This window comes from Pongo pygmaeus, chromosome 23, assembly GCF_028885625.2.
Source record: "Pongo pygmaeus isolate AG05252 chromosome 23, NHGRI_mPonPyg2-v2.0_pri, whole genome shotgun sequence".
Lineage (NCBI taxonomy): Eukaryota > Metazoa > Chordata > Mammalia > Primates > Hominidae > Pongo > Pongo pygmaeus.
This window is the reverse complement of record NC_085931.1, coordinates 49,778,366-49,804,643: the sequence shown is the minus strand read 5'-3', so window position 1 is coordinate 49,804,643 and position 26,278 is coordinate 49,778,366. Positions and strand designations below refer to the sequence as shown.

The 26,278-nt window shown below is 55.7% G+C and overlaps 1 protein-coding gene across 2 annotated transcripts; it reads left to right on the top strand.

Moving 5' to 3' along the window:
* The first annotated feature begins 772 nt into the window (after window positions 1–772).
* Window positions 773–26,278, top strand: NPTXR (neuronal pentraxin receptor). 2 transcript variants are annotated; one of them, XM_054470448.2, is made up of 5 exons: window positions 773–1,548; window positions 16,249–16,474; window positions 18,010–18,257; window positions 21,481–21,660; window positions 21,910–26,278. In XM_054470448.2, the coding sequence occupies exons 1-5, from the start codon at window positions 958–960 to the stop codon at window positions 22,132–22,134; spliced, it is 1,470 nt and encodes a 489-aa protein (XP_054326423.1). In that variant the 5' UTR covers window positions 773–957; the 3' UTR covers window positions 22,135–26,278. The 2 variants fall into 2 exon arrangements, with proteins under 2 accessions (XP_054326423.1, XP_054326424.1); XM_054470449.2 differs by having other exon boundaries at window positions 803–1,548; window positions 16,252–16,474.

Genomic DNA, 26,278 nt, shown 5'->3' with positions numbered 1-26,278 from the left:
CTCTAAGCCCCCAAGGATTCAGAGGAGAGAATTTCCATCATCCTCTGAGATCACAGGAAGATTTTGTAATGAGGGTGGTGGGGAGTGAACTCTGCTCCTTCAGAGGTGAGTTGGAGGTGGGGTTGGAGGTGGGGGTGACGGGCAGGTGGCCACAGTATAAACAGAAGTTAGGTCAAAATCCGCGCCTCCCCTCAACCCCCAACACTGGCCTCTTCTCCTCCTCTAACCGCTCCCACTCCAGCCCCATCCACAGTCTGGTCCAGTGAAACGTGCCTAAGCTCGCAGGCGGCTCCAACGCAGCCACCTGGTGACCTTGGACAGCGGCCTGACCTCTGGTGCCTCAGTTTCCTCATTTCTATTGTGAGCCTGTCCAGGGCGAGGCTCAATTGCGACCGAGCTTGTGGCGCGCCCAGCGCAGAGCCCCACCCGGAGGAAAGCTCCCTCCCGGGTAGCTGTGAACATAACCAGCTTGGGGAGGGGGCCCGAGCACGGGAGGGCTGGGGTGGGGGTCACCCAGGAGCCCCGCCGCGCGGCCCTCGGGTCGCCGCCCCCTGCGCTGTGACCGCGGCGAGATAAGGTCCCAGGCGCTGCCCTCGCTCCTCGCCGCATCCCCGGCGGCGCCCCCAACCCGGCGCCCGGCGCCCGGCACTGAACGGGTGCGGGGCTGGGCCAGGGCCAGGGCCGGCCCGGGGGAGCGAGTGGGGCGGGGCCGCCGCGCCCGCTCCCCCTCCCCGCCGCCTGCAGCCTTCTCCTCCTCCCGCCGCCCGGGCTCAGAGCGGCGGCAGCAGCGGCCGCGGCGACAGCTCCGGCTCCGGCTCCGGCTCCCGCGCCTGCCCCGCTCGGCCCAGCGCGCCCGGGCTCCGCGCCCCGACCCCGCCGCCGCGCCTTCCGGGGGCCTAGGGCTCCCCCGCCGCCCGCCTCACGCTGAAGTTCCTGGCCGTGCTGCTGGCCGCGGGCATGCTGGCGTTCCTCGGTGCCGTCATCTGCATCATCGCCAGCGTGCCCCTGGCGGCCAGCCCGGCGCGGGCGCTGCCCGGCGGCGCCGACAACGCCTCGGTCGCCTCGGGCGCCGCCGCGTCCCCGGGCCCGCAGCGGAGCCTGAGCGCGCTGCACGGCGCGGGCGGTTCAGCCGGGCCCCCAGCGCTGCCCGGGGCACCCGCGGCCAGCGCGCACCCGCTGCCGCCCGGGCCCCTGTTCAGCCGCTTCCTGTGCACGCCGCTGGCGGCTGCCTGCCCGTCGGGGGCCCAGCAGGGGGACGCGGCGGGCGCTGCGCCGGGCGAGCGCGAAGAGCTGCTGCTGCTGCAGAGCACGGCCGAACAGCTGCGCCAGACGGCGCTGCAGCAGGAGGCGCGCATCCGCGCCGACCAGGACACCATCCGTGAGCTCACCGGCAAGCTGGGCCGCTGCGAGAGCGGCCTGCCGCGCGGCCTCCAGGGCGCCGGGCCCCGCCGCGACACCATGGCCGACGGGCCCTGGGACTCGCCTGTGCTCATTCTGGAGCTGGAGGACGCCGTGCGCGCCCTGCGGGACCGCATCGACCGCCTGGAGGTGAGCGCCGCGCGCCGTCGGGGGAGCGGCCCGGGTGGTGTGAGGGGCCGCCCGGCCGCGGTCGCCCTGCGGTCCCCGAGCCTCTGGTCTCCCGTCTGTGTTCCGGGGACGATCGCGCCTTCCTCACTGGCGAGGCGGGGGGATTTCTATAGGGAACGCGGGCAGGCGTCTGGCACGGTGACTGAGGCACAGGGGACGCGCCAGAAAGATTCGCTCCCCACCCTTTTCCCTCTCCAGGCACCTCTCTGAGCCTCAGTTTCTGTGTCTGTAAAATAGGTATAACAGTGTCCACTTGTAGTGGAAATTGAATCAAATGTAGGTGTGTGAAAATGCTTGGCACGTACTTAGGACCTCATTAAATGTCCCTTTCATTTCCTTCTTCCGGACACCCCCAAATCAGCCCAGCTCCACGCTCACACTTTATGGCCAGGAGATGGATGCGTTGTACAAAGGACTTGGGGTCCTCCGCTCATTACACAGAGCCGGGAACAGAGTGCCCCATAAGACAAACCTGGGAGCCCCTCACCACCTCCCTACCGTAAATCTCCCACTCTGGCTCAGACTATGACCCAAACCGCAGGAGCTCAGGTGCCAGGCACCCAGCCTCACACACCTGGAAGCCCACAGCTCTTGGGTGGGGGCTGAATGGAGAACAGGACCCCACCGAGCTCCTCCTCCTCCACTCACCTTTTCCAGGCTTTCCTGACTTAGGCTTGGGGTCAGACACAAGGGGTCCAGCATGGGGGAACCCACTCTTGGCTCTCATGTGACCCTGGGCCCGTCATTTCCCCCCTGGAGTCCCATGGCCACCTTCCTCCCTGTAAGAATGAATTTGGGGCTCCCAGAAGTGCAAGGCAGACAGACTGGGCAGGACAAACATCCGGGACACATTCACTACCCCAGCCATGGACTGACTTCCAGACCACAAGGAAGGGGGTTAAGCAAAAAAATCAGATCTGTGGAAGGAAGAGGGAGCAACAGGCCAAAGCCCGCGCTGCCCCCTCTGCTACCTCCACCCAGGTGGAGTGCAGCAGGCAAGTTGGAGGGAGGAGGGAGGCGGGGAGTAAATGCAGGGACCCCTTACTCCCGGGGCTGTTTAAGTTAAATCCTGGGCAAGCAGAACTGGTGATGCCCACCCGCAAGGCTGAGGATGTCGTGGTCTGACAGCCCTCCAGGACGTCTGTACTGGTGGCAGCACCCTCCCCACAGGGTGTCAGAGTGCAGCCAATCAGCCATTGCAGCCAACCCCTCACCTTACAGATGAGAAAACTCAGCTCAGAAACGTCCTAAGAGAGGTGGCAGAGGCAGGAGAAAAGCCGGGCCCATACCCACCTCTTCCCCGACTCCAGCTCTGGGGGATTTCTAGGATGAGAGAACCGAGAGCAGGAAAATAATCAGGAAAAAGCTGAAAGTATGCAATGAAGGGAAGTCTTAGTTTTCTCGCTTGTAAAATGCGGATAGTAATAGCACCTACCTCACTGGGATATTAGGAGGATTAAGTACTTTATATGAAAGGCCAAGAATAGTGCCTAGCACACCGGTATGTTCAGTCAATTTGAGTGATGGCTATTTTTATCATTAAGCTATAATATTACTCATTTTTAAAATACAGCCAAAACTCAAAATAGGAACAAACAGGTTTTAGGCAACAGGTTTTAGTCATGTAAAAAACAGTTTTTGACTTTCATTAAATAAAATTCCTCGTGCCTGCCATAGCCCGTGCCCCCACGCCCAGATGGCACAGGTGGCTCCTCCCACGTCTGGGGCTGGCAGGCTTGGACCTGCCTTGGACCTGTGCCCCAGCACCTGCAGCACTTGGCAGGGTGGCCTCCCTTCCGGTTAGCCCGCTGAGGTTGGGGGGATCCTGGCAGCTGGAATTTGGCAAAAGGTCAGCCTTCCAGGCTGGAGGAGCCCTGGCTTCCCCTTATATACCTTCTCTTCTTTTCTGAGTGCAGCAGCCACAGACAGAGAAGGGCGGGGGCCTGCTTGGCCACCAGGTCTGCTTTCTGAGCATGGCAACAGCCACAGCTAGTTTTTTGGGGGCCTCAGGGAGGGGCTGGGGCTGGGGCTGGAGCTGAAGCCCAGCAGACACAGGGTGAGACCACTTGCCTCAGCAGAGTCCCATGCACCCGTTAGCCACTGTCCAATCTCTCCCCTCTTCTCATTCAGTATCCTCAAAGTGCCCAGACTTTCGGGGTCTCCTTTCCTTGCCAGGATACACTGAAAGCTAATGTCCCCAAGATGCAAATGAGGACTTCTCAGTCCTTATCTTGGGGGAACGCTCTCTGACACCTGACCCTGCGGATCATCCCCTCTTGCAGGTCTCCATGCCCTGGGCTTCCAGCCGCCTCTCACAGCAGCCCTCCTCCTCCCTCTGTCTGCTGCCTCTGTCTCCTTGCAGGGTCCTCCTCCTTTAAGGGGTGTGCCCGTCTTGGCCCTCACTTTCCCTGGGTGCACTCAGCCATGCCCTGAGGATTCCCACACCCATTCCACGGAGGGGCCCCAAACCAAACTCAGTGTCCAGCCCAGGTTTCCTTTCCAAGCTCCAGACCCATCAACACATCGGCCTCCTGAGCATCTCCCTCTGGTTGTCCCATCAGCCCCCTGACCACACTGTGTTTCAGCTTGAACCGGGTACCTCCACGTGCCCTGAGAAACCAACCTTGGCCCCTCCCTCTCCCCCTAGTTCTGATTGGCCTCATCTCTGTACACGCTTGCAGCAGCCTCGTCTGGTCTCAAGACTCCAGGCACACCTTTCCCTCCATCCTCCTCCAGGCAGCCCCAGGGGTCTTCCTTAAGCCCACCACGGGGCTCTCCTAACTCCTCGGCCTGCTCCTAGGCTACCACTTTGGATCTGGCCCCCGCTCCTGACCCCTCTCTCAGTTCATTCCTGCCTCTGCCTGGATCACCCCCAGCACATTCCTGCTCCTCATCTTAGAGTCTGCTCCAAGGACACCTCCTCTCAGGAGCCCTCCCTGTTCACACTCTGTCCCCTTCCTATCCCCACCTGGGCTTCCATAGTCGTCACACTTCCCTGCTGGTCCCCCCCAGGCACATCCCTGCATCACCACCCCTCCTACAAAAGGGAAGGGAAGGTCTGATTGGCCTGTCCTCTCCCCAAAGCCTCAAGTGGGAGCCACATTTAAGGGCTTAGGGGAAAGTGTCTTCTTTTCCATTTTTATTTGTGTTGTTATTGTTGTTCATTGAAATAAATCAAAAGGTTTTGGGGAAAGCACTGCATTCGATTGCATCATTTTCTCCTTTTTTGCAATGCTCTTTCAGTCCTTATCCATATGCAGCCATTGTTTGAGAGCTGCTGTGTAATTACCATTTTAATGATGCCATAATATCCTGGGATTCATCTGCAGCTCCCTATCCATCAGTCACTTGACCGGCTCCTGTTACTGGAGATGTAGGTTGTTTCTAATTATTTTTCTTCCAGATGTTCATTGCAGGATCCATTTCATGCAGAGAGCTGTTTGTTTGTTTGTTTTTAAGTCTGTTGATTTTTTTAGGCTGAATTCCCAGGAGTGGTATTATTGGGTACTGGGTCAGAGGATATTGATTTTTTTTTTTTTTTTTTTTTTTTTTTTGAGACAGAGTCTAGCTCTGTCGCCCAGGTTGGAGTGCAGTGGCACAATCTTGGCTCATTGCAACCTCTGCCTTCTAGGTTCAAGCGATTCTCCTGCCTTAGCCTCCTGAGTAGCTCGGACTACAGGCATGTGCCACCATGCCCAGCTAATTCTTGTTTTTTAAATAGAGATGGGGTTTTACCATGTTGGCCAGGCTGGTCTCAAACTCCTGATCTCAGGTGATCCACCCGCCTCAGCCTCCCAAAGTGCTGGGATTACAGGCGTGAGCCACTGTGCCTGGCCAATACTGACTTTTTATGGCTGAGGCCAGGAGCCACTTTCCAAGAGTTGGCCCATTGATGCGGCTACAGGCCATGCATGCGTGTTCCCCTGTTCCATTTTTGTGCTAATTTAATGTATGTATACAATGGAACTTCAAGATTAATTTCAACAGCATTTCTTTGGCATAAACCACATCCTTAACCCAGCCCGGCAAGCTGATTGCCTCCTCCCATCCTGGAGTGGGAGCCAAATAACCATTATAGTGAACACTTACTGAGCACTTACTATGCGGCAGGCACAGTGCATTATCTTATTTAATCCTTGTAAAATCTCTATGAGGGAGGTACAAAGAAACCAAGGTTCAGAGAGGTTAAGGAACTGGCCGCAAGGCAGCAGTGGAGCCCACTGTCTGGCTGTAGAGCCGTCGTTCTTCATCACCAACTCTAGACCCATCTGGAGGGGTCAGACGTCACCCACCTTTGGGAGCATGAGAAAGACAGATGAGCTGGGTGCAGTGGCTCACACCTGTAATCCCAACAATTTGGGAGGCTGAGGTGGGCAGATCACGAGGTCAGGAGATCGAGACCATCCTGGCTAACACAGTGAAACCCCGTCTCTACTAAAAATACAAAAAATTAGCCGGGCGTGGTGGCAGGCACCTGTAGTCCCAGCTGCTCAGGAGGCTGAGGCAGGAGAACGGCGTGAACCCGGGAGGCGGAGCTTGCAGTGAGCCGAGATCGTGCCACTGCACTCCAGCCTGGGCAACAGAGCGAGACTCTGTCTCAAAAAAAAAAAAAAAAAAAAAAAAATAGACAGGTGAGGGCGACGCCTGTGCTAGTCACTGTCCTGGACCATTTCTGCCTCGGAGCCCAGAGTGAGAGGGGTGGAGGCCAGTCCTCAAGGCTTGTCCTGCTGACCAGCTAGAGAGCCAGGAGACTTGCTGCAAGACCTTCACTGCTGCTGCTGCTGCTGCTGCTGATAATAAATAACACTTATTAGACACTTACTAGATACATATTAGCTTATTCAGTCTTCAGTCCTATGATAGAGGCTGAACGCATTCCCATCTTACAGATGAGCAAATAGAAGCTCAGAGACGGTGAAGGACACAGACCCAGGCAAATCCCTGCCCCGCCCCCCACCAGCTTCGGTTTTCTCCTCCATACAATGAATGATACAGCAGGCCAGATACTCCCTAAACATGCTTCCAGCTCTAAAAAGTCTCTGAAATAGGTCAGGCGTGGTGGCTCACACCTGTAATCCCAGCACTTTGGGAGGCCGAGGCCAGCAGATCACTTGAGGTCAGGAGTTCAAGACCAGCCTGGCCAACATGGCAAAACCCTGTCTCTACTTCAAAATACAAAAATTAGCCAAGTATGGTGGCGCGTGCCTGTGGTCCCAGCTGCTTGGGAAGTTGAGGCAGAAGAGTCACTTGAACCCAGGAGGCAGAGGTTGCAGTGAGCCGAGATCATGCCACTGCACTCCAGCCTGGGCAACAGAGCGAAACTCTGTCTCAAAAAAAATAAAATAAAATAAAAAATAAAAATAAATAAGTCTCTGAAATAGAAAGGCTGGGAGGCACAGGCTTGGGTTCTTGCTTGTGACTTTAGACTAATCACTTTCCCTCTTGGTGCCTTGGTTTTCTTATCTGTAAAACAGGTGGGAGGAGGAGCTAATTCCCAGTCCCCTTAGGCTCTACATTCTGAGTTCTTGGGCAGAAGGCTTCTAAATAGGGATTGTGTGAGGTGTAGTTGTGTTTGTGGGGGTTACATGTGTGTACCGCCCTCAAGCCCCTTCCACCCACTCCCAGAACTATGTTTCCCTGGGAAATCTGCAGATAAACTGCAGCTTCGAGGATCTCTTGGTGTCTTCTCTAAATTCCATTGGTTGTCTTTGCTTTTCTCTGACTTTGCTGCCCATTCTAGAAGCTTCTGCCCAGTGGGCACTGGTTTCCCTGACCCTGCCTGTTTGGCAGTGAGGAGGGCTTGGGAGAAGGGAATGGCTGGGGGCTGTGGAATGTGGAGAGAGGGCTTCTGCTATTGGGCTTTGGTTGGAGGATGTGGACCCACAGTGTCCTCCCTCCCCCACAGTGCCCCCTCCAGCCCTGAGAAAGCTGCAGTGTGGAACATGTTCCTGGTACAGACTCCAGGGCCAGATCACTTGGGTGCAAATTCCAGCTCTGTCACTTGAGAATTCTGTGACCTCAGGCAAGGTGCTTAACTTTCTCAGCCTCAGTTTCCTGTCTGAAATGGAGATTTGAAAGCCTGTGGGTGCCGGGCGCGGTGGCTCACGCCTGTAATCCCAGCACTTTGGGAAGCTGAGGCGGGCAGATCACGAGGTCAGGAGATCAAGACCATCCTGGCTAACACGGTGAAACCCCGTCTCTACTAAAAATACAAAAAATTAGCCGGGCGTGGTGGTGGGCGCCTATAGTCCCAGCTACTCAGGGGACTGAGGCAGGAGAATCGCTTGAACCCGGGAGGCTGAGGTTGCAGTGAGCCGAGATTGCACCACTGCACTCCAGCCTGGGGAACACAGCAAGACTCCGTCTCAAAAAATAAATAAATAAAATAAAAAAGCCTGTGTGGCTTATTTTGAGGTTTATCTTACATTCAAGATACGTAAGAAGTCACAGGTCTCGCTTAAACAGACACAAATCATAAGTGGACAGCTCGATGAAAATTTATGGATGGATACCCCTGTGAAAGCGCCAGCCAGATCAGGAATTGGAACACTTCCAGCACCCCCAGAAGGCTCCCTGGTGCCCCCAAAGACAGTAGCCTTCCAAAGGCAGCGGCTATTCTGGCTCCTGTCACCGTAGTCAGTTTTGCCTGTGTTTGGACTTCGTACAAATGGACGCAGACAGCTGTGCACCCTTGCGTCTGGTGATTTTTCATTCAGTGTCACGTCTGTGGCATCCAGGCTTGTTGTGTGTACCCACGGAGGATTGCCGTTTTCATTGCCATGTGGTGTTCCGTTGCGCCGACGAGCCTTAATTCATTTACCCGTTCTTCTGTGGATGGATCGGTGGGTTGTTTCTGATTTACAAATAAGGCTGCTGTAAACATTCTTGGGATATCTGTTGGCGGCTGTCAGCCCTCGTTTCTCCCTGGATCGAGCCACAGGAGTGGGTTGCAAGAGGGGTGTATATTTAGCATCGGAAGGTACAGCCAAACATTTCCCCACAGTAGCTGAGAGAGTTTACAAGCCCGCCTGCATGTAAACCTCGCCAAACTCGGTATGGTCATTTTAAAAACATTCCCGTTTCGGTGGGCGTGTAGTGCACTCACTGTGGTTTTAATTTGTATTGCTCTGATGATTCATGATGTTGAGCACCTTTTCTTATGTTTATTGGCCATTTTGTATATCTTTGCCTGTAGGAGGTGGAATGAACTCAGAGGTCGGTGCTCCTCACAGAGTGAAGAATGTGGGGTGCCGGGGCCGGGGGGGGAGTCTCTCCAGGACAGTCTTGGGCACATCATTCCCATGGAACTCTGGGGACAGGGATAGAAGCAACCAACCCAAGGTGGGAGCACTTATGTGCTTCCACAGCCCTTGTGTCACTCCAGGGGAAGCTGAGGCTCAGAGAGGCTGAGGGACCTGCCCACAGCCACAGAGGCTGAGTCAAGACCAAGCCAGGATTTCTCACTGAAGTGGGCTAGAGGTGGGGGACCTCCATCTGCTGAGGATTTTTGGGGCCCGGAAGGTGTGTGGGCAGGCAGGACCTCAGCAGAACTCCCAGCTGGGCTTCTGGAAGCAGCAGCCTGACAGGAGGGACTTTTGAAGGGAGGAGTAAGGGGCCTGGGGCCAGAGGGGTCTTTAGACACGGTCTGGGGTCTCGGACCCGGGAGGTACACGGCCAACCCCATCCCTGCTCCTTCTTCCTCATCCTCCTCCCCATTCGTCTTCTTTCCTTCAGCTCCAAAGTGGCACTAGGAGACCAGGATGATCAAAACCACCCTGTCCTTTGCCCACCACTCACCTGTTCCCCGCCTGGGCGGGAGGAGGTGGAGCCACCTGCTGGGCCTGTCCCTGGAGAGGAAGGCGGGGTGGCAGCATGGGGTTTCTCTGAGAAGGCTTCCTGACCCCAAACTTCCACCTTGGCAAGACCTGGTGGCCTGGCCATCCCAGAACGGCCTCTGCCTCACCGCCAGCTGGGAGCACCGCCACCTGCGGAACTATGGGGCCATATCTGCCTTTGGGGCCACAGCACCTGGCACTTGGCAAGAGGCAGCAGGGGTGAGCTCACCCTCTGCACCAGGCCTGTCAAGGGCCTTACAATTGAATCCCACAAGAACTATGGGACTATTACTATCTCTGTTTTACAGGTGAGGAAACTGAGGCTCAGAAAGGTTCAGAAGCTTGTCCAGCTCACTCAGCTGGCATTTCCACCCAGGCAGTCTGGCTCCAGGGCCTGCACCATGACACACTATGCTCTCTTGCCTCTCAATAATAGCGAAGAATAATAGTAATGTGACAACCACGTACTGCCTCTTATGGTTGACCACACTTCATATCTGTTCTTTCATTTTATCATTATTTATATCCCCAAAGGTAGGTACTATTATTACACCCGTTTTACAGATAAGGTAACTGAGGGCCGGAGGAGTTAAGCAGCTTGCCCAAGGCCACAGATCTAATAAGCAAGGAGCTGAAAATGACGCTGGCCTGTCTAACATGAGAGTTCGTGTCTGCAACTACGATGCCATGTTGCTGCGGCACACATGAATGGATGGATGGATGGATGGATGGATGGATGATGGATGGATGGATGGATGAGTGCTCTGCAGCCCTGCCAGAGAAGCTCTCAGGGCTCTCTTCTCTCTCTATAGAGCATCTCAGTTCAGGCATCAGGGATGCTGCCATCTGGAGGGTGAGCAGGCAATGGGCAGAGGAGGGGTGGGGGCGGGAAGAATGTTCTTGGAGAAGGAACAGCATGTGTGGAGGCCTTAGGGTGAGAAGGAGTTTGGGGCAGTTGAGCAGCAGAGGACTTTCAGTGGGCGTGGCCTATGTCCTGTCAAGGTGAGGGCTGAAGCCAGGAGGACAGGGACTTTATTGGCAGGGAGAGGGGGCTGTGGAAGGATTTTAAGCAGGAGAGCAACATGGCTGGATTTGCCTCTGGCCGCTGTGTGGAGGGTGGGAGTGGAAGCTGTGGCACAGTCCAGCAGACAGTAGCCAGGACTAGGGAGAAGGCTAGGAGCTGAGTGAAGCTCTGGGCGAGACGCAGGGTTAGATTCAACCATTAGAGACACCACTTTATGAAGCTCTGGGTAAGATGCAGGGTTAGATTCAACCATTAGAGATGCCACTTTAGGATTGTTTTCTTGTTTTTAAAAGAAAATCATTGTCAAGTGTTTCGGATGGGCAAAAAGGCATAAATACTACTACCCAGGCCCCTGCCCAGGCTCAAGAACCAAACATTTCCAATCAGCTGATCCCCATCACAAGGTCAGGAGATCAAGACCATCCTGGCTAACACAGTGAAACCCCGCCTCTACTAAAAATACAAAAAATTAGCCGGGGGAGGTGGTGGGCACCTGTAGTCCCAGCTACTCGGCAGGCTGAGGCAGGAGAATGGCGTGAACCCCGGGGGGGCGGAGCCTGCAGTGAGCAGAGATCGTGCCACTGCACTCCAGCCTGTGCAACAGTGAGACTCCGTCTCAAAAAAAAAAAAAAAAAAAAAGAAACTCCATCGCAAAAAAAAAAAAAAAAATTGTTAGTCCCGACGTTAATAGTAGACACGCCTGTGATGCTTCCTATGCCTATCGCACACTAAGCGCTTTCTATCTATGAACTCAGTCAATCCTCACCACAATGCTATGAGATTTACTATTTTACCCTTTGGGGCCAGTGGGGAAACTGAGGCATGGCACCGTTACATAACAAGGCCACTCAGCTGGTGGAGCCCAAGTGTGAGCCCCAGCAGGACTCAGAACTCAGGGGATGGTTGGATGGGGGAGGTGAGGGGCCATGGTCCACACTGCTCCCCCTGAAGGCTGCTCACTTTCCACCTGGTCCTGGTGCCCCTGCAATCTGTCCCTGGTGAGGGAGGTGGGGTGGCAGGATGGGGTTTCTCTGAGAAGGCTTTCTGACCCCAAACTCCCACCGTGGCAAAACCTGGTGGTCTGGCCATCCCAGAACAGCCTCTGCCTCACCGCCAGCTGGGAGTATCACTACCTGGGTGATCCTGGCCAGGGGCAGCGGTGCAGAGGGTGGGACCCTGACCCTCAGCAGACCCAGACCAGCAGTGTAGGCCTGAGGAATGAGCACAGTCTGTGGGCTGTGCAGAGGATGGGACTGGCCCTGGAGTCCTGCACCTGCCTTCTGCTCCCTGCAGCAAGGGAATAGACCCCGGGTGGGACTAAGGTGGTGGGGCTTCCCTGCATCCTCCCAGCCTCAGCCACCCTACGCTGGCAGGACCCTCCTATCAGTCTCCCTTTGTGAAGCTGCCCTGCGCCATAGTCTCACACAACCTTCTGGACCTTCTAGACTTCCCGTGGCCATTAGTACCTCTCCTGCTTGCCTTCAAGTTAGGCAGGGCAACCAGCACTGTGCCCACTTGGCAGATCAACCAACAGACCCAGACCATCAGTGTGAGCCTGAGGAATGAGCACAGATTTCAGGATCAGGAAGGCCAGGCTGGAGTGCTGGCTCTGCAGTGTCACAGGTATGTGACCTTAGACAGGCACTGAGCCTCAGTTCCCTCATCTCTAAGTGGGCCTCCCTACTTCCCCAGGCTGTTGAGAGCGGCCTAGAACTGTTTGCACAGAGCTTCCCTAGTGCGGGACCTGGCATGCAGTGAGTGCTCGATGGAGACAGCTGCTGCCGTTAGCATTCTGATTGAGTGCTAATGAGCCCAGCACATTATGGCTGAGCTGGGCCTAGAACAAGGGGCTCTGGCTCTAGGCCCAGCACACTTACACCAAACCCCACCCCGGACTCCCAGCGGGACAGGCCATGGGTTCCCAGCCTCCACCTTCCTGCCCCAGCAGGAGCTGAGTGGGGGTGCCTGCGTCATCATTCCCCCCATCATCTTAGGTGAGGGGCCCAGTTGGCATCAGGCCGGGAGCCCACGCGGCACAGCCTGCGCCCACAGCAGATGGGAAGTGGGGGTGCGGGAGTCGTGTTCTTCTGATTCAGACACTGGGACGGGGAGGGACTCACACACGATCCGGCGAGCCCACCTCCTCCATGGCCTTCCTGGCCGCTGCAGAGCCGGTGGCTCTGACAAAAGAACAGCTTGAGCGCACACCCCCTCAGCCCGCACGTTTTCTCCTCCAAACAGCTTCTGTTTAAATAGCCTCGACTCCCTGTTCTTGCTGGCAGGTCTTCCTCCCTCTGTTCTTCCTGGCAAGTCTTCCTCCCTCTCTGCCTTTGCTGGAGAGAGGAGATGCTGGCTCCAGGGGTATTGGCTTGGCCCAGCCCCATTGCTATAGACAATTCAAAACGACTCCTGCCTCGGTTTCCCATCTGTGATATGGGGATACGAAGAGTGCCAGCCTCAGCGAGCGGCTGCGAGGATTCATGAGTAAACACATGCCAAGTGTCTATGATGGGCCTGGTGCACAGCCTCACTCCCGCATGCCCCTCTGGCCTCAAGCTTGGCACAGAGCAGGTGGGGAACTGAGGACAGAACACTGCCTGGGCCCGGGGAGACCCTGCCCCAGCCCTTCCAGCCCTGAGATGAAATGCACCCCTTGAGCTGATTGCCTCAGTCCAAGGCTTCCTGGAAGTCCAGCCATCTCAAATGCAGTGGGTGGCTGAACCTGTCACCCTGTGGGCCATCCAGTGTCACTTGAAGGCTCTGGAGGTAATGAGCGCCCCATCAGCTAATGTAGTCAAGCCCCACAGTTGGCATTATGCTTGTATAGTCCATGAGGGCCTGTCACTTGTCCTCCCATCCTTCCATCTGTCCTGGGAATGGACAAGAGGAAGCCTGTTTCACCCCCCACACACTTTTTTTTTGTCTCGCTCTGTTGCTCAGGCTGGAGTGCAGTGGTATGATCATGACTCACCGCAGCCTCAACCATCCGGGCTTAAGCAATCCTCCTGCCTCAGCCACCCAAGTGGCTGGGGCTACAGGCATGCACCACCATGCCTGGCTAATCTTTGTATTTCTTGTAGAGATGGGGTTTCGCCATGTTGCCCAGGCTGGTCTCGAACTCCAGGGCTCAAGCGCCCGTCTTGGCCTCCCAAAGTGCTGGGATTACACACATGAGCCACCATGCCCAGCCTGTTCCCATTTTAGAGGAAGGGAAACCAAGGCTTTGTGGTTAGTCTGCACCAGAGCCAGGGTTTATAGGCACCTTGACAGAAGGAGCCCTCGGGAAAGCAAAGATGAATGTAAGCGGGGAGTGCACCGTAAGCCTCCTACGCCCATCCCATGCCCGCCTTCACGTGGCCTCCGCCCCAGCCTCATGTGCCCAAGTAGGCATCTGCGTGGCTGGGCGGCCATGACCTCTTACACAAGAGGTGAGGGGGGGTGCATAATGATGGCCAGAGTCCCCCCTCTCTCGCTGCTTTCATGGGTCCCTTTCCAGAGCCAGCCTGGATGACCTCAGTGACTTGTGTCTGTTGCCCCATCTTACAGCCTGGAATGGAGAGGTTGATCCTCAGCCCCTCCCACTGCCAGCAGAAGAGGGGGGTTGCTGAGTGTGAGTGGCACCAGACCCCCTGCCCTGTGAAGCAACCTCACCTTTCCCATGGAAGCCAAGGGACAGGTGGGACAGAGAGGGAATAGGGCTTCTGGAGAGGCTGCCTGGCAGATGCCAAGAGAGGCTGCGTGGCGAGTGATGCAGTGGGGGCGGGTGAGCCAGACTGCTAGGCTCAGATCTCAGCTCTGCTCCTGCTTCTGGTGTGATCTTGGTTAACTCACCCTGGTTTTCCTGCCCCTGAAATGGGGACACTGGCATGTTAAGTGGATTCAGAGAGAGAATGTTTGCAAGGTGTCTGCTAAGGCTCAGCCGGCAGCAAGAGCGTCCCATTCGGTCTTCCCACCTACCCCACACACCCAAAACCATGCCCCCGGCACCCACTGTGGGCCAGGCTCTGGGCACTTCCCTTACACGCCATCATTTAATGCTGACCAGCCCTGGAGGCTGAGCAGTCCATGTCCCTGTCTTATAGAAGGGGAAAAATGATCCCGGAGTGTCAGCCCACCTGCCCCTACTCTCACGGGGCAGTGGCAGAGCCGAGGGCTGGTTCCTGCAACTCCTCAAAATGAGGTCACATTGCTGTCCACACTGGCATTTCCAAGTCTCGGGCACTGAGCATGGCAGTGGTCCTTTGCCCCCAGCACTCTGACACAGGGGACGCACTTCTCCCCTTGTCCCATAGCTAGAAAACAGGCTCAGAGAAGTTAAGGAGAAGTGCACAGCTCAAAAGGAACACGTGGCCCTCAGTCACAGCAGCCGCCAGCAGTGTCCAGTGTCACCCAGCAAATGACTGACAAGGCCATTGGCTGGGCCAGTGAGGCTGGGCAAGGGATTCTGTACTTGTCCCAAGCTGCAAGGCCATCCTCTCGCAGCTTAGGAAACTGAGGAAAGGTGGGGTTCTTGGTTTTCTGTTTTACCTCCAGCCACAACTTCAGCATCTGGGGCAGTGCCCAGCACAATGGGGGTGCCCTATGAATGTTTGCTCAGTGACTGAATCACAGAATGCAATGAGTTCGTGTCTGGGGCCTAAGCCTGGGAGCAAGGAACTGACTGAGCAAAAACTTCCCAGGCCCCTGGGAGTTCGCAAGCATCAGGCCTGGTAGCGGGGACCATGGAGGAGGGGAAACCAGGAGGATGGTGGAGGATGGTGAAGGTTTAATTTAGCTCCTAGCAGCTCATTGAATTATTCATCTCCTACTGACATTTCTGTGACATGCCTGCCACAGACTGTCCCCTCAAAGAGTCTGGACCTGTGGCCTCACCTGCCTTCCTTCACCCCAGAGGGGCCTTCTTCCAGCAGGAGAGGGGGAAAGAAACCCTCCCAGCTCCTTCCCCAGTTCTGCTGCCCTTGGGGTCTTAAGACAGGCATGTGGTGGGGAACTCTAAACACTCAGACCTCATCCTGGGCTGGATGGGGGATGTCAGAGCCTAACCTGGAACACTCTGCCCTAGACAGCAATTGCAATAAGCAGGCTCTGTTTATTGATACTTAATCCTTAGTCCTCCCCACAACTCTCCAAATAGGTGCAGCTCTCTTTTGAGTAAACAAGTTCAGAGAAGTCAAGATATTTTCTCAGAGTCACATAGCAGATTGGTTACCAAGCTGGTTTTGAACCCTGGGCTGTCTGACTCCAAAGTATGTGATTTTAACCACCTGCCACCCTGGTATGGTCCAGCCACCGGGGCCCTGCTCCAGAAGTCCCTGTTTCACGCCCTGGGTGGGCCCAGTGGCCATACAGAGCCTTTTGCCAAGGACCATTCTAGAGAAGCTTGCTGAGTGAGGGAATGAAGACTAAGATGGTCTGCCCCTTTACCAGCCCATCAGTGTCTAGCCTTGCTGCTACGAAGGATTAGGGTGGGGCGCTCAGCCCCAACTGCACCCTGAAACCACCTGGGGGTCCTTCACAGCACTCATGGCCAGGACCCACACCCCCACCACGGGCTGAGCTGTCCTTGAGGGCCGGGGCCAGCTCTGCCTGCTGCTCACCATCACGCGCCAGCACCAGGAACAGAGCCTGTCAGGGACCCAGGATGCATCTGTTGCCTGCTGTTGGCCATTGTCATTCCCATTTTGCATATTGGGGAAGCTGAGGCTCCCCTGGGGTCACTGAGCAGGGGCGGAAGGCATCTGAGTGTTCCAAGCCTTTCCTTCCTCCCCTCAGTTGATTTCTGTTTCTCTCCCCTGTGAACAGCAGGAGCTTCCAGCCCGTGTGAACCTCTCAGCTACCCCAGCCCCAGTCTCTGCTGTGCCCACCGGCCTGCACTCCAAGATGGACCAGCTGGAGGGGCAGCTGCTGGCCCAGGTGCTGGCACTGGAGAAGGAGCGTGCGGCCCTCAGCCACAGCAGCCGCCGGCAGAGGCAGGAAGTGGAAAAGGAGTTGGACGTCCTGCAGGGTCGTGTGGCTGAGCTAGAGCACGGTGGGTCCTGGGTCCTGAAGAGGGCCACTCAAAAAATATATCCATGCTCCCCAGAGGCTAACATGGACAGACGGGAGGGTGGGGAGGAGGCTGTGGAACACACAGTGGAGAGAATCATTGGGAGATATTGTTATCATTATCAACATTATTAACAGGTCTCATTTTCTGGCACTTACTGTGTCCTGGGAGTGGGCTAAGTACTTGATACATCAGCTGATTTAATCTTCACAGTTTTCACAGATGAGAAAATCGAAGCTCAGAGAAGTCAAGTGACATGCTCAAGGTCACACAGACAAAAGTGGTGGGTCTAGACCTCAAACAAGGTCTGACTCCACAGTCATACATTTAACCACCCACAAAATAGCATTTTCAATGAATTGGTCAGGATTTTGTTTAACACCTGTGCCTGGCACTGCCAAGGGGTCAGAGGAACATAATGGGCAAGGTACAGGTATAAGCATAAGGAGACCTGGCTCCTGGTTGCATATCTGTCTCTGGCTTGCTCTGTGACCTCAGAAGTTCACTTCCTTCCCCAGGCCTCAGTTTTCCTCATCTGAGAAATAGGGGTTTAGGACTCATGAGCTCTCAAAGACCTTTCAGCTTTGAATTCTTGTGAAGACCACCCTTAAGAGGCATACAGACGAGTTGGGGAGAACAGGGGAAATGGTAAGCAGTTAGCTGGGACCAGCTTACATGGGGAACAGGGGTTCAGGAGAAGAAAATCCAGGTCCAGGCATGGTGGCTCATGCCTGTTATCCCAACACTTTGGGAGGTTGAGGTGGGCGGATCACCTGAGGTCAGGAGTTCAAGGCCAGCCTGGCCATCATGGCAAAACCCCATTTCTACTAAAAATGCAAAAATTAGCTGGGTGTGGTGGTGCATGCCTGTAACCCCAGCTACTTGGGAGGCTGGGGCAGGAGAATTGCTTGAGCCTGGGAGGTGGAGGTCGCAGTGAGCTGAGATTGCACCACTGCGCTCCAGCCTGGGCAACAGAGGGAAACTCTGTCTCAGAAAAAAAAAAAAAGAAAGAAAAGAAAAGAAAGAAAATCCAAGCTGCTTCCTGGAGGAGGCAGGCCTCAAGCTAGTTCTTGAAAACAGAGGTGGGGAGCAAATTTCAGAATGGAGGGGCCATTGCAGGGGCACAGCTGCAGGGGAGGGACAGGGTCTGGTGGTTCAAGGCCAGCATCCTGGCTGGAGCACAGGGACAGGAGAAGCAACCTCCAGCCCTCCTCAGCCCTGCCTCTGGCCCGTCTACCCCGGGTCTTCCAAGGGGTCAGGAACAAGTTTAATTTGTTGAAGCTCACGTGGCTGGGAAGTGGGGGAGGCGAGATTTGGTCTCAGGACATCTGAGGTCCAGAGCCCCTGCACTTTAATCACACCCCTCAACACAGAGGTGGAGCAGAGAGGGCCCTGAAGGCACTGGGCATGCAGCAGGTGCCTGGGAGCTGTTAGCCTTCTTTCTGAAGTATGTCCTGTCCACCCCACCCTTTTCGGTGTCCACCGACCTCCACCATGTCTGCCTTGCCCACCCTCAGGGTCCTCAGCCTACAGTCCTCCAGATGCCTTCAAGATCAGCATCCCCATCCGTAACAACTACATGTACGCCCGCGTGCGGAAGGTGCTGCCCGAGCTCTACGCATTCACCGCCTGCATGTGGTTGCGGTCCAGGTCCAGCGGCACTGGCCAGGGCACCCCCTTCTCCTACTCGGTGCCCGGGCAGGCCAACGAGATTGTACTGCTAGAGGCGGGCCATGAGCCCATGGAGCTGCTGATCAACGACAAGGTGGGCAGGGCTGGCGGGGAGGGCTGGCTGGGGGACGGCCACCCTTCCAGAAGCGCCCACTCCACACTGGGCTCTTTCATTCTCCTGCTCTGCATATTCAGCACACATTAAATACCTACTGTGTGCCAGGCTGGGCTCTGGGAATATAAAGACAAGCCAGACATGGGGCTGCCGGAAGAGAGGCTGTGTATAATAGAGGCTCTAAGTGTTGTTCCACTTTACAGGGGAGGCAAGTGAAGCTCTTGGAGATCCAGTGACTTCCCCAGTGACCCAGCTATGGGACAGGGCTCAGGTGTCTGCCCCCAGGGCTCTGCTCATCCTCCTGGACTTAAAGAGAAGGGAGGTGGCCCGGGTGCAGTGGTTCACGCCTGTAATCCCAGCACTTTAGGAGGCCGAGGCGGGCAGATCACGAGGTCAGGAGATTGAGACCATCCTGGCTAACACAGTGAAACCCCATCTCTACTAAAAATACAAAAAAATTAGCCGGGCATGGTGGTGGGCGCCTGTGGTCCCAGCTACTCGGGAGGCTGAGGCAGGAGAATGGCCAGAACCCGGGAGGTAGAGCTTGCAGTGAGCCAAGATCGTGCCACTGCACTCCAGCCTGGGCGACAGAGCGAGACTCCGTGTCAAAAAAAAAAAAAAAACAGAGAGAGAGAGAAGGGAGGTGCACAGACCTACCTGGGGATGGAGGGAGGAAGGGAGTGCTTGTGGCCTCCTCGTTCCTTCTACTTCCCTGGAGCCAGCCCCTCGGGCCCTCCCCACTATGGAGAATAGAAAGGTTTTGTGCTCAGGCTCTGGGGCCCAAATGCTGGTTTGAGTCTTGGTTCTGCATCTTCACCACTGTGTGACCTCAGACTAGTCTTCTACCTGCCCTGTGCCTCAGTTTCCTTATCTCTAAAGCAGGAATGATAAGAACTCTTGCCTCTTAGGGTTGTAGTGAGAAGTGGCTTAAATGCATGTAGAGGGCTTTGAGCAGAGCCTGGCGTTTAGCAGACATCAATAACTGTGAGCTGTTTGTATTATACTGGTCACTGTGCTAATAAGCAGTTTACTCACATTATTACCCTTGACCTTCCCAACAGCACTGGGAAGTAGGTACCCTCATTATCCCCATTTTGCAGATGGAGAAACTGAGGCTCAAAGAGGGGAAATAATACACCCTGGCCACACAGCTGCTGTGATGTGATGTGATTCAGGGTCTTGGGCTCCAGAAACTACCTTTTAACCCCTCCCCTGTTCTGCCCTTGGGCCACCCATCTTCCTCATGCCCAGGCCTCCCTCCCTGATGCCCCTCCTTCAGCCTGGCTGGTAGGCAGGACAAGGACAAGGCAGGGAGAATGATGTGGCAGGAGCACAGTGATTGAGGGGAGAGGAAGGGGAGCATCTCAGCACTATCATCCACTCCTAAAGCTCCTCCCCCGCCTGCCACATTGCTTTGGGCCTTGCAGGCGTGGTGGTCTATTGAGACCCCCCTGGAAATGCAGATACCACATATCGTACCCACCTGTGACCAGCCCACAACACATAAAGCCACTAGGAGTGATTGACACCCATCAGAACCCAGCTTAGCAGAAGGTGCATTTCATGGCATTCTGGAGGGGGAGGAGGAGGAGGAAGGAGATGAATCCAGGGACCAGTGACTTTCCCTTGTGGCCCGATAAACCCTATGACCACGTGGGTGGCTGGACTACATCTAGATCCTGCTGCTTTGTACCCTTCATCACCCCCTGGCTGCCATCCTTGGCCTGGCCCAAGTTCAGCACTCAGTTCTCATTAGAAGGAATTCAGCACCCTGGACAGGGCATTGGGCAGCCCTGTTCTGGGACGCTCTAGAGTCCTTTTGAGAGCCAGTCTAACAGACTGCTCACTGTTCCCTTTTTATTCCAGCCTCTAAGCCTTTACTTCTACCGTGCCCACCACTTGATTTGCCTAGCAATGGAATGGTGGATCCATTGTCCTTCCAGACGGGTTTTGACGTGGCTTCTGTTCTCATATCCCCTCTACCTCTGGGCCTCACAGCCTCTGTACCTCCCATATGCCCTCCGTTATTTTGTCTTATAGCATTGCCCCGAAGTCCTTCCCTTCCTGCAGACTCAGCTCATTTAAGGCAAGGACCAGCTCCACATCCCCAGCGTCCACAACAAGGCCAGGCACCACGTAGGCCTCAGAGAATGTTACATTAAATTGTGATCTCAGGCTGGGTAAGGTGGCTCATGCCTGTAATGCCAGTACTCTGAGAGGCTGAGGCGGGTGGATCATCTGAGGTCAGGAGTTCAAGACCAGACTGGCCAACATGGTGAAATCCCGCCGTTTCTACTAAAAATACAAAAAAAAAAAAAAAAAAAATTAGTTGGGCGTGGTGGTGCACGCCTGTAATCCCAGCTACTTGGGAGGCTGAGGGAGGAGAATTGCTTGAACCAGGAGATGGAGGTTGTGGTGAGCTGAGATCAGACCACTGCACTCTATCCTGGGCAACAGAGTGAAGTTCCATCTCAAAAAAAAAAAAAATGTGATCTCAGGAAACTTACCAGACAAGGAAGCCCTTTGGGAGCACCAAATCCACAGACAGCAAGCACCTTTCATCTTACAGGCCAGCTCTAACCCATCAGCAGTGGCTTTCCAGAGCACTGTGCTGAGGGATCTGAGCTAAATTGAGGCTCGTGATTGATTGGCTATGTCTGCCCTGGGTGGAGGAAGAGGCAGCAGCTGTAGATTTGCCATCCCTTGTCTGACCTCACTTTACAGATAAGGAAACTGAGGCCCAGGGAGGAAGGAGCAGCCTCCCCATATCACACAGGGGTTGGTGGCAGAGCCAGGGCCAGATGCTGGAGCCTGGCCTCTGAGTCCAAGGCTCAATCCCTGCCAGTACTTCTTGAGCCTCAGCTGTGTGCTGAGTGCTGTGTGAGGTGTTCAGGGGAAGTTGGGATTATGAGACATCCCTCTCTCCCCAAGTGACCTTAATAGGCCTGTTGGAGAGTGAGTGAACTACCTTGTGACAACTGAAAACCAAAACCAGAGAGTCCCTTGTGATCTGGTTTGGTCTTTGAGGAAAGAGGAGAGAGGAGTCAGGGAAAGACACTAGGCAGGAGGATGGAGAGGGTCAGGCCTGGGGTCGGGCCCTGGAAGGATGGACATGGGTCTCCCCAGCCCCACCCCACTGCCTCAGCCATGGGCCTTGGGCCTTGGGGCACCTCTGACCTGGGGTTGGGGGACCTGTGTCCAGGTGGCCCAGCTGCCTCTGAGCCTGAAGGACAATGGCTGGCACCACATCTGCATCGCCTGGACCACAAGGGATGGCCTATGGTCTGCCTACCAGGACGGGGAGCTGCAGGGCTCCGGTGAGAACCTGGCTGCCTGGCACCCCATCAAGCCTCACGGAATCCTTATCTTGGGCCAGGAGCAGGTAAGGCTCAGGCTGGTATTGGGGCTGGACCTCCTCATTGTGCAGATGGGCAGAATGAGGGCCAGAGAGATCAGAGACCTGCCCAAGGAACTAGAATCTTGAAGGTGGGGCTAGCGCCTTGGGGGCGGGGCTTCAGTGGGGTTGAAGGTGGAGCTTCCTCGGGGACAAGAGCCTGAGTGAGCCAGCCTGCCTGTCTTTTCTGCTCCCTCACTCCATGTCTCTCCTTTCTCTGCTGCTGTCTTGGCCCAGGATACCCTGGGCGGCCGGTTTGATGCCACCCAGGCCTTTGTCGGTGACATTGCCCAGTTTAACCTGTGGGACCACGCCCTGACACCAGCCCAGGTCCTGGGCATTGCCAACTGCACCGCGCCACTGCTGGGCAATGTCCTTCCCTGGGAAGACAAGTTGGTGGAGGCCTTTGGGGGTGCAACGAAGACTGCCTTCGATGTCTGCAAGGGGAGGGCCAAGGCATGAGGGGCCACCTCATCCAGGGCCCCTCCCTTGCCTGCCACTTTGGGGACTTGAGGGGGGTCATATTCCCTCCTCAGCCTGCCCACGCACTGGCCTTCCCTCCTGCCCCACTCCTGGCTGTGCCTCCCGTTTCCCCTCACCTGTACCCACACCTCCAGAATGCCCTGCCCTGTGAGTGTGTCCCCTGTCCCCACCCGAGTGGGGAGGAGAGTCTCAAGTGAACAGTGGGAGCCTGCCCACCTGGCACTGCACTGGAGTGTCTCTTACCCCACCCCTCCCTGCCCATCAATTGCATCTGATTTCACTAATTCTGGCAGCACCCCCAGTAGGGTAGGGTTGTGTATGAGGGGGGACCCCACTATCTCAGTGGTGGGGGTGGCCGCCCACCCCCTTGTCCCCCATGCAAGAGGCCCAGTGTCTTCCCCTTCAGGGCCACAACAGGCTGTAGAAGGGGATGACGAGGACATCAGAGGTTAGACTTACCCTCCTCTCTCTTTCCACCAGCTGCCAGTCAAGGGCAGTGGGATCTCGATGGAGCCTCCCCCACCCCGCCCATGCCTCCCTCTTCCTCCTCTTTCCTCCTCTCTTTGTGTGTAGCGGTTTGAATGTTGGTTCCGTGCCTGGCCCAGCCCCATCTCAGTCTCCAGGACATTCCTTTCCCAGCTCCAGCCTGGAGGGAAGGGGACAAAGACCCCAGCAGGCCAAAGGGCTGCAGTCACCCCTTGTGCTCACCCATAGTGATGGCCAGTGGTATAGTCATCCCTCTCCCTCCATGCCAAGGACAGGACCTGGGCCACTTCAGCTTGGGCTGGGAGCAGCCCTAAGGTAGAGGCCTCATGGCCCAGGAGACCCCACCTCTGGTAGAGCCACATTACCTACCCTGTGCATGGTCCTGGGGCAGCAAGGAAGAAGCTGAGAGGGTGGGGAGAAGCATGAAGCAGTGGGCAGAGCACTGGGTGAGAGGGAGGAGACCTTGGTTCCTAGCCAGCCCTGCTAATGTGCTGTGTGGCCTTCTGTAAGTCCCTGCCCTCTCTGGGCCTGGCCTTTCTCATTCGTGAGCTGAGGCCCTCGCTTTGGTCATTTGCTGTCCAGATTGGGTGTGAGCTTCTCTGTGATTCCAGGTGGACATGTGGGGAAAGCCCTGGTGACCCTGGGCTTAGCAGGGGTAGATCCCAGGACTCGGCAGTGGATGGGATGAAGCCAGTCATGGGTTAGGGTCAGCAGAGACTGAGTCCAGGGCAAGGTTCAAGGCAGACTAACCTCATTCATGGATTGTAAAAAACCAGCTCCCTCTGGATCACCCCAGCCTGGCACCCTTGCCTCTCTGAGAGTGTCTCAAAGGGCTGATGGCTTCCTGGTCCCCTTGAGTCATCACCAGCTTCCCCAAGAGAGTGTCAGAATCTTAAGAGCTGACAGGCCGGGCACGGTGGCTCATGCCTGTAATCCCAGCACTTTGGGAGGCTGAGACAGGCAGATCACTTGAGGTCAGGAGTTCGAGGTCAGCCTGGCCAACATGGTGAAACCCCATCTCCACTAAAAATACAAAACTTAGCCACTTAGGTGGTGCATGCCTGTAGTCCCAGCTACTCGGGAGGCTGAGGCAGAAGAATCTCTTGAACTGAGGAGGTGGAGGCTGCAGTGAGCCGAGATCACGCCATTGCACTCCAGCCTGGGCAACAGAGCAAGACTCCGTCTCAAAAAATAATAATAATAATAATCTTAGAGATGAGAAAAGCCACCCCATCTGGCACCACATCTGCATCTTGCTTGTGAGAAATGGGGAGTTCAGGGAGGACATGTGACCTGCACAGGATCACAGAGCATGATGGGGCAGAGCCAGGACTAGAGCTCAGAGCATCTGACTCCCTCTTCAGTGTTCTTCCCCTTCCATGTTGCCTGCCCCTGAAGGCCTTTGAGTTCAGTCTACACCTAAGCAGGTAGACATCTGAGAGGTCAGATGCTTTCCAACATGACACCTGAACATCTTCCTTTATGCAACACCCAAACATCTTGGCGTCCCCACCCCAGGAAGTGCGGGGAAGAAGTTATCCCTGGGCACTTCAGCAGAATAGAGAGCTGAGGCATCCCTCCCCTGCTAGTCACCTACCAGGTGTCTGAGCAGCTGCATGCTCCCTGGCTCAAGTGGGCACTGTACCTTTTGCCTGCCTTTTTGTTCCCTATCTCCACTCCCTGAGGCCACTTAGCCTGAGACATGATGCAAGAGCTGCAGGCCGGGGGGCTCAGTGCCATGGAAGGTCCTCCAAGACACATTGCCTCCGGCGCCCAGATCCTTCTTTCCATTTTGAGACCATAAATAGATTGCCCAGCCCCTCCAGTACAATCCCACTGGAAGAAAAGGCGATGGGGGCTTTCAGCCAGACCTGCTGAGACCTAGGTTGCCACGGTAACAGCCAATGACATTAACCCAAGTGCTGGGTCAAGTGTCTCATCATAATGGCACTGTTGCTGGGGTGACGGCAGAATTGAGAACTTCGATTTCAGTGACGCCAAGCTTGATGTGTTTCTGTTATTGTTTTGAAGAAGGTAGCTCTTGTGGAGGACCTGGGGGAAGGATGGGGTCTTAGGAAGGAGGTGACAGCACTTGTGTGGTCACTTGAGCCCACACACACGCACAACCCCAAGTCCTTTATGCTTTGTCACAGTGAAGATGAGACCTCTGACGTCCAAGCCTTGTTCCCGTGCCGCATCACCCACTCAGCCTTCCAAAAGGAACAGGAACAAATTTCCCCAGCACCACTGTTTGGGCCCGCTCTTCCTATCTTCTGCTGCCCCTGAGCACATGCAAGCAGACAGGGAAAGAGGAGTCAGACATGGCCCAATCACATCCTGAGCTGCTCCTGGCTGATAACCACGATAGACCCCGTGTTTGTCCTGCCGTCCGGCACTGCAGTGAGTGTGGCACAAGCACCGTCCTGTTGATCTCACAACACAGTTCTAAGTTAGGACGTTCTTGGCTCCGTTAGACAGGTGAGAAAACTGGGGCACAGAGAGGTGATGTCATCTGCCTGGTGTCAATCAGCTAGCGAGTGATGGAGCCCGGATTTCAAACCAAAGGGGGTTATGTCCAGGGGCCAAGTTCCCACTCATCTGTGTAGAGTGCCATCTGGGCACCATTGCTCCAGATGTGTTCCGACCCCTTTCCCCAGCCCACACGGCTTGAAGTGAAGGAACAGAGGCAGGGTGTGGGCCAGCCCCAGGGCCAGGGTCCCCTTGGTGAAGCCGTACCAGGGGGCTCAGCTGCTTCAGAGAATGTGTCCCTCTCACCATGGGCCAGAGCTTCAGCCCTTCTCTAGCTCAGCTAGAGTTCACAGGAGAGCCAAAAAAGAAAAGGAAGCTGAGCATCTCCCGAGTCCTGGGCAGGGAAGGGGAGGGAAATTGCTGCTCCTCCAACTCTTGCTTGGGGCCAAGCCCTGCACCAGTTGCTTCCCAGCTGTTATCTGCCAGATCTTCCCATCTTGTGGCATGTGGTGCCCCCACCAACATCCCAAGGGGACCGATCCCCTTGCCACCACTTTGCATCACCTGGGACCACAGATTTGGGCAGGAAGGGCTCTGAGAGGAGGCCAAAGCCCTCATCTTACAGATGAGGAAGCTGAAGCCCGGGGAGGGGAGCAACCCTGAAGGCCACCCAGTGGGACACGGGAGACTTAAGCCCAGCCTTCTGACCGCATTCAGCCCTCTCTAGGACGCAGCAGCCTCTCCCCAGCACTGAGTCCCCCCTCCTTTGTGTGTCCCAGCACGCTTGGTCTGAGTAAACTTGGAAAGGGGCTCTCTCCCAGAGAAGGGATTACTCTCTTCACCCCTTTATTCCAGCTGCCTGCCACCCCAGACCCCCACCTCCCATCCTGACCCCCAACCCCTGGGTGGGGAAGGGGCTCACATGGGCCCAGGCTAAGTGTGAGTGAGCATGTCAAGTTGTCTGACACTGTGACATTAGTGCACCCTACTGACAACCCCTCCCCAGCCTTGCCCCTTTCTCCTCTCCCTGTTTTGTACATAAATTGACATGAGCTGCAACATGTGTGCGTGTGTGTGTGTGTGTGTGTGTGTGATCTGTGTCATGGTTTTGTTACCTTTTTGTTTTTGTAAACTTGAATGTTCAAAATAAACATGCTGTTTACTCTGA